Source organism: Alosa pseudoharengus, unplaced genomic scaffold (assembly GCF_046254945.1).
Source record: "Alosa pseudoharengus isolate Yale_2024_CS ecotype anadromous, Long Island Sound unplaced genomic scaffold, YU_APseudo_1.1 YU_APseudo_1.1_scf_3, whole genome shotgun sequence".
NCBI classification, from domain to species: domain Eukaryota; kingdom Metazoa; phylum Chordata; class Actinopteri; order Clupeiformes; family Clupeidae; genus Alosa; species Alosa pseudoharengus.
Genome location: NW_027468718.1, coordinates 10,275,054 through 10,292,965, shown reverse-complemented (window position 1 = coordinate 10,292,965; position 17,912 = coordinate 10,275,054). Strand labels below are relative to the sequence as shown.

At 38.9% G+C, this 17,912-nt stretch overlaps 2 protein-coding genes across 2 annotated transcripts in view; both read left to right on the top strand.

Moving 5' to 3' along the window:
* LOC143100173 (nuclear factor 7, brain-like) overlaps positions 1–17,912 on the top strand; it is a 67,974-nt gene that overhangs the window by 16,137 nt on the left and 33,925 nt on the right. The gene's annotated exons all lie outside the window — the stretch shown is intronic.
* Positions 6,352–17,912, top strand: part of LOC143100172 (zinc-binding protein A33-like) — a 31,274-nt gene continuing 19,713 nt past the window's right edge. The window contains exons 1-3 of the mRNA XM_076263141.1: positions 6,352–7,010; positions 8,241–8,336; positions 8,450–8,680. Of these exons, the coding sequence (XP_076119256.1) occupies positions 6,615–7,010; positions 8,241–8,336; positions 8,450–8,680 (723 nt within the window). The 5' untranslated portion in view covers positions 6,352–6,614. The remainder of the gene's footprint in view (positions 7,011–8,240; positions 8,337–8,449; positions 8,681–17,912) is intronic.

Below are 17,912 nucleotides of genomic sequence, written 5' to 3'. Positions count from 1 at the left end.
ATACCATACCATCACATTTTATTGGCATTACTATGGATGTGACAAAAACATTTCCATGGAATTGCCCCGGAGGTCTCCCTTCCACTCAGCAGCCACGACCATCGCTGCTGCTTAGCTTAAAAATCAGGCCTACAATCACACGCCATAGGAGGAGTTCCATAGATATACTGACACGGGGAGAGGTTTAATGAGGCGATTTATCATTTTGTGCATTAATGTCTTAACAAGAGGGAATCTGCACTAATATTCAGGGAATTTTGCATGTAGATAAGTGGTTCTCAACCTTTTTTAAGCAAATTCTCATACACCCATAATTACAACGTACCTGCAGTTTGTTTGAAACCCTATATGAACATATAATGATCAATTGGACCTGAAATGTCTTTCCTTGTTGCCATTATTAGAGATCAGCCTTTCTTAAAAGCGTATTGCTGCACAAACGTTTTGTGATATAACACCAGGCGCACATTATATGAATTGCCTACTAGGCTACATTATATGAATTGCCTAGGCTAAACAACGTGAAGATTGTTTTCCAACAGTGAACAAGTCATTTTTTTTTATTTGCTTGATGTTTGGTAGGCTTAGGCTATCCAAGAAAAACAAATCAAATGAACCAAAGGCAGGCCTTGTTTTAGGCTAGGTGAACTTGGCTATTAAACGGGAGACTTACTGTGGCCCATCTGTAAACAATTCTGGGTCTTAAATTTAAGTTGTATGTTTGCCATTTCCGTGCTATTGGTCTGTATGCGTTTCCATGTTTGCATTGCTATACCAAAAAATATTTTTTTACTGTGGCGCGCAATTTTATGCATGGGGCGCACCTTGAAACAGTGTTAACCCAAATTCAACCCTTGCCATAACGTGTGAGGTATATTGTGCTTGCTAGTATGACTAGTTTCTTTTAACTTGTCGGCCAGCCAGCCACGGTCATATGACCTATATTTTGAAGGAAAATTGACTGTGATCTACAAGTGTGAAATCATGTGTGTAAGCCTATATAAAATGGAGAGTCGAAATAGCTGTACCCCTCGAAGCTCACAGTATAATTCGAACACTGCAGAAAAGCGCTACGCACAAATTGAAAAGGAGGCACTGGGAGTAACGTGGGCGTATGAAAGACTAACATCTTACCTGCAAGGGCTGCACTTCACTCTTCACTGACCATAAGCCCTTGGTCCCTCTGTTGCAGGGACGGATCATGGCCTTTGCCAAGTGTGCACGTGCACAGGGGCCCTGAGCCAATGGGGGGCCTCGGATTTAAAAAAAATAATGCCATGAATTTAGGCTAGATTATGCCCGGTACTTCTGTCTGTTAATTTGCGGCACAACTGAATGGTGTTATGGAACCGCGGACCGAAAGAAAAATAAACTAAATGTTTTCCTTATCAAGAAAGACTTCTTAATTTATAAAATATAGAGGCATAACATTAGGTGGAAGTGGTGAGTGCTCATGCAATGTGTATGCGTGTTTGCGAAAGTGAAACTGACAAACTGAACCACTCCTGGGTAGGTGAATGAAGTGGATTCCTGCAATGTTCAAGAAAAAAGCATAGCGATTGGATAGCCTAATAAATCGCGACTTGTTGTGGGCCTAACAGTAGCTTATATCGTAGCAAATAGCCTATGACGATGCCGATGACAGATTTAAAATAGGCCTACGTTTATTTCACTCGTCTCGCTGGAGTGAGCGCATAATGTGGTCTGTTGCACAAATAAATTAATTAGGGAGATGATCTGCATCTCCATTTACCAAACACTATAGTTTTGCTAACATCTCCACTGTTAACGTGAAATATGTCTCCATGCAAGGGAGTGTCAAGCAGCAATGAAGTGAAAACCTTATCATTCAGGTACAGCCAATGTTCACGTCACTTGAGTCAGACAGAAAACGGGCCCTGCTTGCTCTGTTAAAGTTTGTATATCCCTTCCAAACTGCGTTAAAAAAAGGGTGTATTTATTTAACAGCCAGAATTTCCACATTTTCCCGGGAGAGACACCTCGGCCCAAACCCCCGTAATATGATCAACAGCACCTCACAAAATACCATCATGATCAGCAGCACCTCTCACAAAATACCATCAACATCCCGTAATATGATCAGCAGCACCTCTCAAAAAATGTACATGTTCTCTCTTATAATGTCACATATTAATTACTGTCTACCAACATGGGCCACTGCAAACTCCATGACATTAAAGCCAATAATATCTTTATATAAACAAGCTGTCAAGATTTTAGATAAAAAACCAAGATCTTTTCATCACTGTCCAATACTTAACAAATATAGGCTTCTAAGTTGGAACAATCTTGTAATGTTTAAAAATTGTTGTCTTGTATATAAAATCCGACACAGCTTAGCTCCACCACCACTCTGCAGCCTACTGCAATTTAGATAATCTGTAACCAATGTTACTAGAGGGGCTGCTAGAGGTGATTGTGCAGTGCCTTACAAGAAATCAACTTTTGGTCAATCAGTTTTCACTTATAAAGCAGCTGGTGAGTGGAATACAATCCCACAAAACATAAGAGAGTCTAGTTCTTATAGTTCATTCAAATTAAAATTAAAGAAATGGCTGATAGACAGCTAAGTCTGTCAGCATTAGAGTATGAGATTGGAAGAGTGTGATTGTTGGAGTGTGTGTGTGTGTGTGTGTGTGTGTGTGTGTCTCTGGTGTGCGTGCTTCTGGTGTGTGTGTCTGTGTGTGTGTGTGTGTGAGTGTGTGTGTGTGTGTGTGTATCTCTGGTGTGCGTGCTTCTGGTGTGTGTGTGTGTGTGTGTGTGTGTGTGTGTATCTTTTGTGGATGTGTGTGTGTTGGGTTTGGGAGGGTTGTAGACAGATGTGTAACACATCTGTTTTCTTATATATATATTGTAATTGTTTTATTTTTGTTTTGCTTGCTTTTTTGCTGTAATTTATTCTTTTAATTAATAGGTAATTTTGCCATGCTCCTTCTGGCAGGGGGACTACCAATGGAAACTAGCCTTTTGGCTATAATTGGGTGCATTTACATTTTTCTTTGTAAAATGTCAATTAGTGTACACTGTCCCTCTATAACAAATAAAGTTGAAATAAAAAAAAAAAATAAAATAAATAAATACCATCAACGTCCCGGTCCGTCAGAAATATGACAACTGTTGTCCGGTCCGTTTAATGAAAAAGGTTGGGAACCCCTGCTGTAGACTGTTTGGACAGCAAAGGGAGATTACAGCCTAATAATAAAAACAGCTGCTGGAATTCATTTCTGTGTGGGCCTGAGTTATAATATATGACATAATGTACTACATTTTCATTGTGTGAAATTGTGCACCAGCCTGCACAGCGACAGCAAAGAGAGACGCGCTGGCTGCACACGCACGTCACGTGCACGCGCGCATCGCGGTCAGGAGGAGGGGGGGGTTGATATTGTGCACAGGGGGCAATATCTGTTTAATACGTCCCTGCTCTGTTGAGCACCAGAGGTTTAGATGACCTCCCTCCTAGAGTTTTAAGATTTCGACTGAGACTCCTCAGGTATGATTATGACATTGTTCACGTGCCAGGCAAGAACCTCATCACTGCCGATACATTGTTCAGAGCTTCACTAAGTGACACTCCATCTGCCGACGACCTACAGCTTGAAAAAGAGGTCCAGGTGTTTGTGGATGCTGTTGAGTCTTCACTTCCTGCTACGGACACAAGGCTGGCAGAAATTAAGAAAGTACAACAAACTGATGAGACTTGCAAAACGGTGGCACACTACTGTCAAACAGCATGGCCACAGAGACACAGATTGATCTCAGGGATTGCACCCTACTGGCAAGTCAGAGCAGAGCTGTATCTCGCTGGAGACCTTCTGATGAAAGGTGAGAGGATAGTCGTCCCTCAGACACTCAGAGGGGAAATAATGCACAAACTCCATGAAGGTCACCAAGAGATCTCCAAATGCCGTGCCAGAGTTCAAGCATCTATATGGTGGCCAGGTATCTCTGCACAAATTCGAGAGACAGTAGACAGATGTGAAATGTGTTAGAGATACAGAACACAGTACAGAGAGCCCCTCATACAGTCCCAAGTCCCAAGTTTGAGTGGGCAACAAGACCTACCTGCTCATCATAGATAACTTCTCGCGATATATAGAGGTGGCTGAGCTCAGGGTCACATCATCTGAGGCTACTGTTCGTGCTGTGAAGGAGGCTTTTGCACATCATGGATATCCAGAGACTGTTGTATTCGACAACGGGCCACAGTTCTCTTCAGAGACATTCAGAACATTTGCCAAAGAGAGCTGCTTTGCACACGTCACCAGCAGCCCTCGCTACCCACAAGCGAATGGCAAGGCTGAACGAGCAGTGCAGACAGTCAAGCGTCTTTGGAGTAAGGACACTGACCACACTAAAGCACTTTTAGCATACAGAGCCACACCATTAGAACATGGATACTCACCTGCACAGTTACTAATGGGAAGAAACCTGCGCACATCCCTACCCTAACTTCAAGTCAGCTCACACCAAAATGGCCTGACCTAGAGGCGTTTCGCAGGAAAGATGAGGAAGGAAGACGTTTAAGCAAACAACACACTACAATCTTCGCCACCGGTCCAGAACACTTCAAGAGCTCACCTCAGGACAGAATGTGTGGATCACCACAGAGAAAGCTGGATCACCACAGAGAAAGCTCCTGGGACTGTTCTAGGAACTGCGAACATGCCAAGGTCATACTTGGTAGAAACACAGGGGGTTTGCTTAGGCAACTGCCCATATGCCCTTCTAGACTCACGTTGCCCTTCCGAGGGAAAAAATAAATAAATCGTATGCCTAGAATGGATGCAGAATTTCACGTAGGCCTAGATAAAAATAAAATAATGATTTTATTCAAAATGGTTAAATGCCTAAATCCTATCACTATTTTGGGTATTATTTGAAGCCAAGATGCCCACTAAAAAGAGGCGGATTCAGGAGAGGCAGAGACAATTCCGGGAGGCAGCAAAGGGCAGCATATCACTGCAGCGTTGGCTGCGAAAAAGCCAACCAGCAGGTGAGACAGAGACTTTACACTGTGATAAAGATGACATGACACTGTGTAAGCGAATTGTTTCATAATTACATTACATTTCAGATGAGGAGCAGTCACAAGCCTCCAGACTATGTGAGGAAAATGTGGACTAGGAGGAGGCACTTAGGGCAGGTAGGCCTAAGTGATGATCAGCAAATATGAGATGAGAGGACCATGCTAGAAAGTACAGGGTTAAAGAGCTGCATGCTAAATAATTGTAATCTAAAAAAACATAGGGTATTTTAGAGGTCATTTCAAAGATCTTGCCTGAGCAGAACATAAGTACCACTAGTGGGCATTAAAATAATAATGATAATGGCAATAACAATAATATGTAATTGGACAGATGATGAGCCCAAATTTGGAGAAACCTCTCAGTGACTTGATAGGATATTGATAGGAATATTGATGTAGAGAAGTCATGTTTTTCTGTGTTATTATTAGTAGTAGTTAAGGTGATTGAGTGCTGTATTTCAGTGTTTTTCTTCTATATATATATATATATTTTAATAAAGACCCTGATACCCTAGTTTTTTTTTTTTTTGGGGGGGGGGTGCCCTTTTTTCAGGTCAGAGCAACTGCCCCTCAAAATTCCTGTGCAAGTCCCTGCTGAGAACACACACTACACACAACACACACTCTACACGCCACATTCATATGACTGTGCTGCTGTTAACATCACACTACACACACTCTACACGCCACATTCATATGACTGTGCTGCTGTTAACATCATGCACACAACATACACTCTACACACCCTACACACACACTACACACACTCTACACACACTCTACACACACTACACACACTACACACCACATTCATATGACTGTGATGCTGTTTGTACTTAGTGTAACTGTATGTGTCTTTATAACTATAGCTGTATAATAATTAACCTTGTGCTAAAACTCTGTGCAATCAAAACAGTGTGATTAAATGGAATTCATGGACACCTTTATTTTGGACTGTTTTCTTTGTCCACTCTGATGCAAAAATTGCAATATAATATACTGAAACAGTTTATTTTCCTTTAGTAGTTAGGTATTTATGTGTCCAACTCTTGCCTGCCCACTTTAACCTGAATGTCAGGATCAAAGTCTGTGTGGGGAGAGTCTGTGTGTAATCCACTGTTCTGGAGTGAGTGTCCCTGTCAGGTTCAGTCCACACCCACAACTGGAACTTTGAACTGAACTCCAGTGGAGTGGCAGCAGTGAACAAGGAACTGGTCTGGGAACTAAGATTGACCAATCAGAATTGAGAATCCTTCTTTACCTTAGTCCATCCCTTTCACTGGCTGCCACCAGAGCAGGAAGTGAAGTTGTGTGGCAGGTTGATTCTCTGTCCTAGACACACATGCGGGTAACAGGAAACTTTGAACCCTCTTCAACAATATTTGAACCACTGAGGAAAACTATTTGAAGCTGGTGAGGTTGAAAGTCTTTTGGATTAAAGTGTAAAACAGAGACGGGTTTGAGTTTATAATTGACACGTCTGCTCTGACTGCTGAAAGTGAAAGTGAAGCTGGTGAACCAGACTGAGGACAACAAACAGGAGAGACTTTACTGCAGAGACAAAATGGCTTCTAAACTGGAGGAGGATCTGACCTGTCCTGTGTGCTGTGACATCTACAAGGATCCTGTCATTTTAACCTGCTCTCACAGTGTGTGTAAAGCCTGTCTGCGGCAGTTCTGGGAGAGCAAAGGATCCAGAGAATGTCCCTACTGCAGGAGGAAGTGCTCAAAAGAAATCAATCCTCCTAACATGGCGTTAAGGAACCTGTGTGAGACCTTCTTACAGGAGCAAAGTCAGAAAGCTTCAGCAGGGTCTGAGGCGTTATGCAGTTTGCACAGTGAGAAACTGAAGATCTTCTGTCTGGAGGATAAACAGCCTGTGTGTGTGGTGTGTCAGACCTCAAAGAAACATAAGAATCACACATTTAGTCCTATAGATGAAGCAGCACAGGACCGTAAGGTAAGAATGTCTGGCAATACTGGTAGTGGGTTCTAAAGACACACATCTTGATCTGTTCACCGATAAGTGAGACAATCATGGCAGAAGGTATTGTAATACCTTTGATGCACCAGTAAATGGCGCTCTACACCCTGCTGTTACAACTGATAAGTGTTGCGCAACATCCAGACCTCTGAGCTGAGATACTCTGATTCTCTTCTTCACTCCCACTCTGTGTGTACAGCAGCAAACTCTCCTTAAACTTGCTCTAACAGAAAGTACAAGTTGATATCACCACTGTTTGCAAGTCCCTTGCAGTTATTATAGAGTATGAGATGGGGTGTAATTAGCCTATGCACTACAATTTTACACAATTTTCTTTATCCCTCCTGTTGTGTTCGTTTTATGTTTACTAGTTTTGTGTTCCTGGTCAAAAATGACCACTGCATTATAACTTGTTATAAATCCACAGTAGCACACATATTATCATCTAATGTTGTGATAGACCTTTGCATCAACTTGTGTTCTATTGGATATTCTTCCATTTGCTATTTATGGCCTGCAGGCCTCACTGACCTGAGCTCATGCATGTCAGAAAGGGGAAGATTCTATTGGGGAAAGGTTCCAGTGGGGGCTGGCATAGAAGCAAAGAGGGGGAGTGAGGGTGTGTTTGTGTGTGTATTTTAATGTACAGAAGCATACAGTCCATCTGATCATAAGTTTGTGCCTAGATTCAAGTTTATAGACTGACCATTTTCTCACCCATTCATTTCTAATGGACGGTCATTTCTGACCAGAAATACACATGGGTGTTCTAAAGTTAAATAAAACACTTACATTGTTATAGAAATTATCAAAATATGTTGTGTGTGTTCAGATGCCCTGTGTTAACAAAGTCAAGGAGGCTCAAGGTAGTCAGAAAAAGTTAACAATATTTTTGAGAGAAAATAATTATAAATCTGTCACATTTGACCGCGAACACAACAGGAGGGTTAAATCATTTTCCCACATTAATTGTGCCTTATATACTGTATCTTAACATCTCTAATATCCCTTAATGTGCAACACCCATATACCTTTTCTACATGTTGTGTTGCCCCCATGCCATCACCATATCAGTCCTGAATCTATGCACATATATATCTACATATTCTCTCACACACTCCCTACACATGCAGCAAATTGGTTCCATAGTGCCAGTGTTGTAAGTGTACTGCAGTGTAGACTGAACATTGTGCTCATTCATTTCAGGAGGAGCTCAAGATCCAACTGCAGCCCTTACAGAAGAAACTGAAGAACTTTGAAAAAGTTAAACTCATCTGTGACCAAACAGCAGCACATATTAAGGTGAGATCTGGATTATTTAATAAAGCAATTATATTTCTAATGTCATCATGTAAAAGCAAATCATTTCAGGAGTGATGATTGGATCAATAATTTTAGATTTTTTGTTTATTTAGACTCAGGCTCAACACACAGAGCGGCAGATCAAGGAGGACTTTGAGAAGCTTCACCAGTTTCTACGAGATGAAGAGGCAGCCAGGATAGCTGCACTGAGGGAGGAAGAGGAGCAGAAGAGTCAGATGATGAAGGAGAAGATTGAGAAGATGAGCAGAGAGATCTCATCTCTTTCAGACACAATCAGAGCCATAGAGGAGAAGATGGGAGCTGATGACATCACATTCCTGCAGGTAGGAACCATCCACCGTCTGTATAGTGAAATGTGTAAGTGACTGTTAGATTTGGTGTTGGGAGCATCATTGTCCAACACAGAAGCTCAACAGTTCAACATCAGACATTCACATTCATACCACATTATGGGTTGTGGAATCAGTTGGTGTTATTTTGGAGAGAGAAACACTAAGATGAGGAGCAGCAGAAGGCTGAATGAATATGGATCTGATCACATGATCATTGATGACTTCAGAACGTCATTACAGTTTTTCACAATCGCTTAAACACTAAACTCCATTCTCTTAGCCAAATTCTCAGCTGCCTGAACACAGTTCTTGAAATGAAAATTTGGTATAAGGTAATCAGAAATAGTATAGAGCACAGATGTCATATGTTAAACACACCTACTCAAAAATGATCACACATTTCAAATGATGTGACACAACCAATATAAGCTAGTTCAGAATGTAAACAGGTTGCTGAACAGTGCAGGGAATATCAACAATGGTCAGAAACTATCAGTAAGGCCTTCACAGTACATTGTAGGCTTTAGACTGCAATGTTCTTCTCATTTACTGTACAGTGCCTGTCTTTTCCAGTATACAGTTTTTCCACAATTGCTAAAACACATTTTTGGAAACCTCCCACCCTTTTCTCAAAACTGTCAAGACAAACCCCCAGTAAATCTTCAGTCCACTGAATTCTGAAATCTTTTTGCTTTGTTTTGTTTTGTTTCATAGATGCAAAATGCATTCACTGTATTGTAAACAACGGCAATGTCTCCTGGAGCTATATGAGCCCTGAACACTGTGTTTTCCATTTTTTGATGCAGTGTCTAATGACTGCTCAGTAGTGTTTTATTTAGACTGCTTTGTGAGATGATACAAAGACAGTGTTTAGTTCTGAGCACAGGGACAACTGTTTTGAAGGGATTGTTCAGTTTTTGCAGAGGTTAGCAAATGTTTTGGGAATATAGTTTCTCTGTCTGATCTGAGGAGAAGGAGGAGGAGGATATCTTTGCAGTCAGTATCCTGTCAGCTGTCCAATGTTTAGTCAGCAACAAAACAATGAGGTGGTGATGGTCAGGGTACTTGGCCAATCAGATGTCAGAAGGTCGTGGTTGAGGACTTCCGGTTGAGTGATGGAGGAGTGAGACGTGATTGCGATAGCTCTGACATATTTGTCTTTACTATAACACAAAACTCATGTAAATCCGCTCTAAACATCCTCGGAACGACGAAAAGAAACACACACAAGAGTAATATTTAGACCGACAGAGGAAAAGATGTCAAAGAAGGGAAAAACCAAGAAAAACGAGGAACAAGAACTAGGCCCTGCTCAGTCCTCGGACTCGAGTGACACGACCCACCCACCCGGTGATATGAATGACGACGCAGACCCTCCAAACCGTACAGTGCTAGCCGCTATTGCTGCCTTACGAAGCGAAATTGCCCAGATTAAGGGTGATATATGCTCGTCCATAGATGCACGAATACAAACTGTTTGCACCGAACTAAGAGGCGAACTTGCCACAACTAAAAAAGAGATTCAAACTTCCATTACAGCACTTGAGGGGAACACATCCTCGCACGAGAAAACACCGTGGTAAAGTTGGTTTTATATTGGACGTTGGATATTCGACACATTCGAAAAATCGATTTAGCACTGACTACGAGGGTCAAATTTGTGTCAAACCAACTTTAATGTGTTTAAACAAGGCCTGCCTATATTACACAAAGCTTCTTTTGTCCAAAAACCCATGTTTTGATTTTATGATTTTTTTAGGCTGATAAAAGATTTCAATCTATTATGCGGCTTCACCTTTTGACTTACCCATACTAAAACACATCTCCTGAACTCGGCTTACTGCCCTTTCTAGTACACAAAGCTTCTTTTTCCCTAAAACCTACTCTTTGATTTTATACAATTTTTAATGTTAAATGTTTCAAATCTATTATGCGGCTTGCCCTTTTGACCTACCCATGTCAAAACACATCTGGTGAACTCGGATTACTACTCAATATAGTACACAAAGCTTCTTTTTCCCAAAAATCCATTCTTTGATTTTATAAATATTTTTTAATGTAAAAAAAATGCTTTAAATGCTTTAAATCTATTATGCGGCTTGACCTTTTGACCTAACCATGTCAAAACACATCTGTTGCACTCGGCTAACTGCCCTACATAGTACACAAAGCTTCTTTTTTCCAAAAATGCACTCTTTGATTTTATATAATTTTTTTACTATTCAAAAATGCTATAAATCTATTATGTGCCTTTACATTTCGACTTACCCATATCAAAACACATCTGCTGCACTCGGCTAACTGCCCTACATAGTACACAAAGCTTCTTTTTTTCAAAAACGCACTCTTTGATTTTATATTATTTTTTTACTATTCAAAAATGCTATAAATCTATTATGCGACCTGACCTTTTGACCTACCCATGTCAAAACACATCTGCCGCACTCAGCTAACTGGCCTACATAATACACAAAGCCTATTTTTTTCAAAAACTCTTTCTTTGATTTTATATTATTTTTGTACTATTAAAAAATGCTATAAATCTATTATGCGCCTTCACCTTTTGACCTACCCATGTCAAAACACATCTGCTGCACTCAGTTAACTGCCCCACATAGTACACAAAGCTTCTTTTTTTCCAAAAACTTACTCTTTGATTTTATATAAATTTGTTACTATTCAAAAATGCTATAAATCTATTATGTGCCTTCACCTTTTGACCTACCCATGTCAAAACACATCTGCTGCACTCGGCTAACTGCCCTACATATTACACAAAGCTTCTTTTTTTCAAAAACGCACTCTTTGATTTTATATTATTTTTTTACTTTATAAAAATGCTATAAATCTATTATGTGCCTTCACCTTTTGACCTACCCATGTCAAAACACATCTGTTGCACTCAGCTAACTTGCCTACATAGTACACAAAGCTTATTTTTTTCAAAAACGTACTCTTTGATTTTATATACATTTTTTACTATTCAAAAATGCTATAAATCTATTATGCGAATTGACCTTTTGACCAACCCATGTCAAATCACATCTGCTGCACTCAGTTAACTGCCCTACATAGTACACAAAGCTTCTTTTTTTCAAAAACTTACTCTTTGATTTTATATAAATTGTTCCTATTCAAAAATGCTATAAATCTATTATGTGCCTTCACCTTTTGACCTACCCATGTCAAAACACATCTGCTACACTCAGCTAACTGCCCTACATAGTACACAAAGCTTATTTTTTCCAAAGCCCACTCTTTGATTTTATAGATGTTTTGGTAACACTTTATAATAACTACACACAATTCATCATTTATTAAGCCTTTGTTACTTATTAGTTAATGGTTTGTTCATCATTAGTAATTTCTAATTTATCATCAGTAAAGCATTTGTTCACACAGTTATAAATAGTTTGTTCATAGTAAATAAGCCTATATCTAAAATATGTTTATACATTATTGTTAATACTTAATAAATGATGCAATAATATGTTTTTGATTAAGTAATATTTAACTTAACTTAACAGTTGTAACATACACATGCACGAATTATTAGTTAGGGTGAGGATACATATTTTATAAACCACTTCCTAATACTATAATTCATAATTAACTCAGGAGTTACAAGTGGTTAGTTAATGATATTTTGTGAGCTCATCTAAAGTGAGGACTTTTTATGCCTTGCAACACATTTACAAATGAGTTATAAAGTTTACACATGCATTTATTAATTTAGCCGACTCTTTCACCCAAAGCGACACATGTCAATGAAATTAAAGGGCAAGGCCACATTGGTGGACGCTGGGGTTTGAACCCCCAACTTTATGGATTACTGCATGTTAACCCAGCTCCCTATCCACTACCCTACCTCTGCCCAGTGGTATTACAACAGTCAATTCAAAAATATAATATAGATATGCGTGTTTTCTATGAACAAACCATTTTTAACTGTGTGTAAACATGATTTACAGATGAGAATTAATGTAGGAATAATGCTTTACAAACGAAGAATACAGCATTTAATAATACTTTACAGATGTTTAATAACAGTGTGTAGTAGAAGAAAACAGAAACTCTTGCATAGTTGTAGGGGTTTCTGTCTGGGCCTGTCTAGCATGCAATAGCCTGAAAAGTTGGGGGTTCGATTCCCAGCTTTCATTGTTATGTCAATGGCCTTCAATTTAATTGACATGTGCTAAATGAATGAATGTGAATGTAATCTTTACAACTCATTTGAAAATGTGTTGCAAGGCATAGAAAGTCCTCACTTTAGATAAGCTCACAAAATATCATTAACTAACCACTTGTAACTCCTGAGTTAATCATGAATTATAGTATTAGGAAGTGGTTTATAAAATATGTACCCTCAATGCTTTACAAATGATGAACAAAGCATTTTGTAATAGTTTGCAACTGGTTTATAATAAGAAAATGATTTCATTATAAGTGGTTGTTTCATTACTTATTAAGTATAAATCATGTACTTACAAACATATTTTTGGATAGGCTTATTTACTATGAACAAACCATTTATAATTGTGTGAACAAATGCTTTACTGATGATAAATTATGTATGAACAAGAAACTACTAATGATGAACAAACCATTAACTAATAAGTAACAAAGGCTTAATAAATGATGAATTGTGTGTAGTTATTATAAAGTGTTACCAAAACATCTATAAAATCAAAGAGTGGGCTAAGCTTTGTGTACTATGTAGGGCAGTTAGCTGAGTGCAGCAGATGTGTTTTGACATGGGTAGGTCAAAAAGTGAAGGCGCATAATAGATTTATAGCATTTTTGAATAGTAAAATATTAATATAAAATCAAAGAGTGAGTTTTTGGAAAAAATAAGTTTTGTGTACTATGTAGGGCAGTTAGCCGAGTGCAACAGATGTGTTTTGACATGGTTAGGTCAAAAGGTCAAGCCGCATAATAGATTTAAAGCATTTAAAGCATTTTTTTTACATTAAAAAATATTTATAAAATCAAAGAATGGATTTTTGGGAAAAAGAAGCTTTGTGTACTATATAGAGCAGTAATCCGAGTTCACCAGATGTGTTTTGACATGGGTAGGTCAAAAGGGCAAGCCGCATAATAGATTTGAAACATTTAACATTAAAAATTGTATAAAATCAAAGAGTAGGTTTTAGGGAAAAAGAAGCTTTGTGTACTATGAAGGCCAGTTAGCTGAGTGCAACAGATGTGTTTTGACATGGGTAAGTCGAAAGGGGAAGCCGCATAATAGATTTATAGCATTTTTGAATAGTAAAAAATTTATATAAAATCAAAGAGTACGTTTTTGAAAAAAAGAAGCTTTGTGTACTATGTAGGCAAGTTAGCTGAGTGCAACAGATGTGTTTTGACATGGGTAGGTCAAAAGGTGAAGGCACATAATAGATTTATAGCATTTTTATAAAGTAAAAAAATAATATAAAATCAAAGAAATAGTTTTTGAAAAAAATAGGCTTTGTGTATTATGTAGGGCAGTTAGCTGAGTGCGGCAGATGTGTTTTGACATGGGTAGGTCAAAAGGTCAGGTCGCATAATAGATTTATAGCATTTTTGAATAGTAAAAAATTAATATAAAATCAAAGAGTGCGTTTTTGAAAAAAAGAAGCTTTGTGTACTATGTAGGGCAGTTAGCCGAGTGCAGCAGATGTGTTTTGATATGGGTAAGTCGAAAGGGGAAGGCACATAATAGATTTATAGCATTTTTGAATAGTAAAAAATGTATATAAAATCAAAGAGTGCGTTTTTGAAAAAAAGAAGCTTTGTGTACTATGTAGGGCAGTTAGCTGAGTGCATCAGATGTGTTTTGACATGGGTAGGTCAAAATGTAAAGGCACATAATAGATTTATAGCATTTTTGAATAGTAAAAAAATAATATAAAATCAAAGAGTGCATTTTTGGAAAAAAGAAGCTTTGTGTACTATGTAGGGCAGTTAGCCGAGTGCAACAGATGTGTTTTGACATGGTTAGGTCAAAAGGTCAAGCCGCATAATAGATTTAAAGCATTTAAAGCATTTTTTTTACATTAAAAAATATTTATAAAATCAAAGAATGGATTTTTGGGAAAAAGAAGCTTTGTGTACTATATAGAGCAGTAATCCGAGTTCACCAGATGTGTTTTGACATGGGTAGGTCAAAAGGGCAAGCCGCATAATAGATTTGAAACATTTAACATTAAAAATTGTATAAAATCAAAGAGTAGGTTTTAGGGAAAAAGAAGCTTTGTGTACTAGAAAGGGCAGTAAGCCGAGTTCAGGAGATGTGTTTTAGTATGGGTAAGTCAAAAGGTGAAGCCGCAAAATAGATTGAAATCTTTTATCAGCCTAAAAAAATCATAAAATCAAAACATGGGTTTTTGGACAAAAGAAGCTTTGTGTAATATAGGCAGGCCTTGTTTAAACACATTAAAGTTGGTTTGACACAAATTTGACCCTCGTAGTCAGTGCTAAATCGATTTTTCGAATGTGTCGAATATCCAACGTCCAATATAAAACCAACTTTACCACGGTCGAGAAAACTATTAAAGACCTAGAGAGATCAGCCTCACTCCAGTCCGACGATATTACTGCTCTCCAAAGTCAAGTAACGCGGTTGAATTCTGAGGTGGATAAATTAGTCACTAAATGTGAGGACTTAGAAGGAAGGTCAAGACGACACAACATTAGAATCATCGGAATCCCAGAAGGAGCAGAAAGATCCGCTCCACGCGACTTTGTCGCTGACCTACTGCAAGAAGTGCTATCTCTAGAGGCGAAGCCACTTATTGACCGAGCGCACCGGACCCTCCGTAGAAGACCTGATCCGCAAGAGCCCCCAAGACCCATCGTCCTGAGACTTCATTACTATCATGTGCTAGAGGGCATACTACGGAAAGCCATCGCGGCGAGACAACTCTTCTACGAAGGCAAGAGAATCCAAATCTTTCCCGACTACCCTCCGGCCGTAGCGAAGCGTAGGGCGTTATTCAATCGCGCCAGGGAGCTGTTACGAGACAGGCCCGGTGTGAAGTATGGTCTGCTATACCCCGCAAGACTACTGGTTACATTCAACGGAACACAAACTTCCTTCACAGACGCCAAAAAAGCCGAAGAATACGCCGAAGGACTGTTTGCTCCAAAACCGTCGACTTCGACAAATGACATGGAATCTCAGGAATAGTTTTGGCTCGCTGGCTGATAAGCTTGATGACTAACGCATAACACTGCCTGCCAGAGTAGCCGTCCCTGTCTACTAACCTTAGCCTACGTGATGGTAAGACTGTACATTTTCTAAATGGTAGGCTGCCGGGATTCTCCAAAGGGAGGTTTGGGCCATTTGTAGCCTAAACCTACAGGAAGACTGTATTTTTTTAGTCTGGTGGGCACCTTTATGTTAATACAAACGTTAAGATGCTACTTTTAAATGTGCTTAAACAATTGAGTGCAGCCTATCTTGTTCTGTTTTGGGTTATTGATCAGTAAGCCTAGTCAAAGCTAGGCTATAGCCTATTTTCCGTCTCAATACAGTTTACTAAAAATGTTTTATGTTATCCATTGTTCCCTTGTTTGACACAAATGTGATAAGGGGGATATGTTTGAAATGTACCTATATCTGATTGTTCCTAAATCAGATCTTATCTGAATCAGAATTGTTTCAATTATGATTGCAATTAATGTTTTGAGTATACAGCATACAAATATGTGCTAGTTTACTGTTCCTCCTATAGATTTGCTAATTGGGTGTAGGCAGGTGTGAAATACATCTGCCTTAATGTTCGTTTGTTTCCTTTTCTCCAATCAAGTTCTTTGGAATTAAGTTTCAGAGCTGTTAGAACTTAGAAGCAGTCCATGTGCACGGAAGTAAGCATAGTATACAGTATTTGTTCTTTTTTCTTCTTTTCTTTTCTATCTGCATTTTTATTATCATTTGTTTGCACTAAGAAGACTCGCGCCTATCACTTTGACCTGGCTAGAGTAATTTGGTTTGTCTTCTTTTATTTTATTAATGTGTGGTTCTGGTTGACATGGGATAAGAGGTATGGGTTGGGGGAGGTAGTGGCCATTGGGTGGCTTACTATGAGGGGGTGGGAGGGATATGAAGACTCTACAAAAAGATTGCACAGAATAGCAATGCTGCTATATATTCAAATTCAAACAAACAGTGCTTATGCAGGATACTATAAATGACAACACCAGGGCAATAGGGAACCTTAGATTTTCTAGCTGGAATGTGCGTGGATTGAATCACCCTGTCAAAAGAGGGAAAGTCTTATCTCATCTCAGGACGCTCACCTCAGATATTATGTTTTTGCAAGAAACGCATTTGAATAATAACTCACACAATAGGCTTAGGACAAAGTGGATAGGAGAGGTTTTTCATTCTGCCTTCTCATGTAAAGCAAGAGGTGCTGCCATTTTAATTAGAAAGGGTGTACCCTTCTTACATAGCAAAACAATGTCTGATAGAGAGGGTCGCTACATCATAGTGATTGGAGAAATTTACAACATCTCACTCACCCTTGTCAACATATATGCTCCTAACATAGACAACCCAGCATTTTTCCAGAAAGTCTTCTCACTAATACCGGATGTTTCACAAACTAATTTGATTATTGGAGGGGATTTTAATACTGTTCTAGATGTACATCTTGATAGATCCTCTACAAGGAATCCCCCCAAAAACGCCTCAAGTGAATTTTTAAATTCTTATATAAACAATGCAAATATATTAGACATATGGAGAATAATGAATCCCTTAGGTAGAGACTACTCCTTTTATTCACCAGTGCATAACTCATACAGTAGAATTGACTTCTTTCTAGTGGATGGTAGACTTGCACCCTTTATACTGGACGCTCGATATCACAGTATTTTGATTTCAGACCATGCCCCCGTTTCCTTTTCCTTGCATTTAGACCACATGGATAAACCACATTCCTCTTGGAGGCTAAATCCCCAACTCTTTACAGATCAAATCTTTCGCCAATATTTAAAAGAACAAATTTCCTTGTATTTTCAGATGAATGACATCTCTGGGACCTCTCCTTCCATTCTCTGGGAAGCATTTAAAGCTTTTATTAGGGGTAGTATTATCTCATTTGAAGCATCAAGGAGGAAACTAAACATGACCAAATTAAAGGAGCTGGAAGAGCAGATCAAAGCTGTGGATAACAAAAATGCTCAGTCGCCATCTATGGTTCTTCATAGAGAAATAGCAACACTAAAATACAAA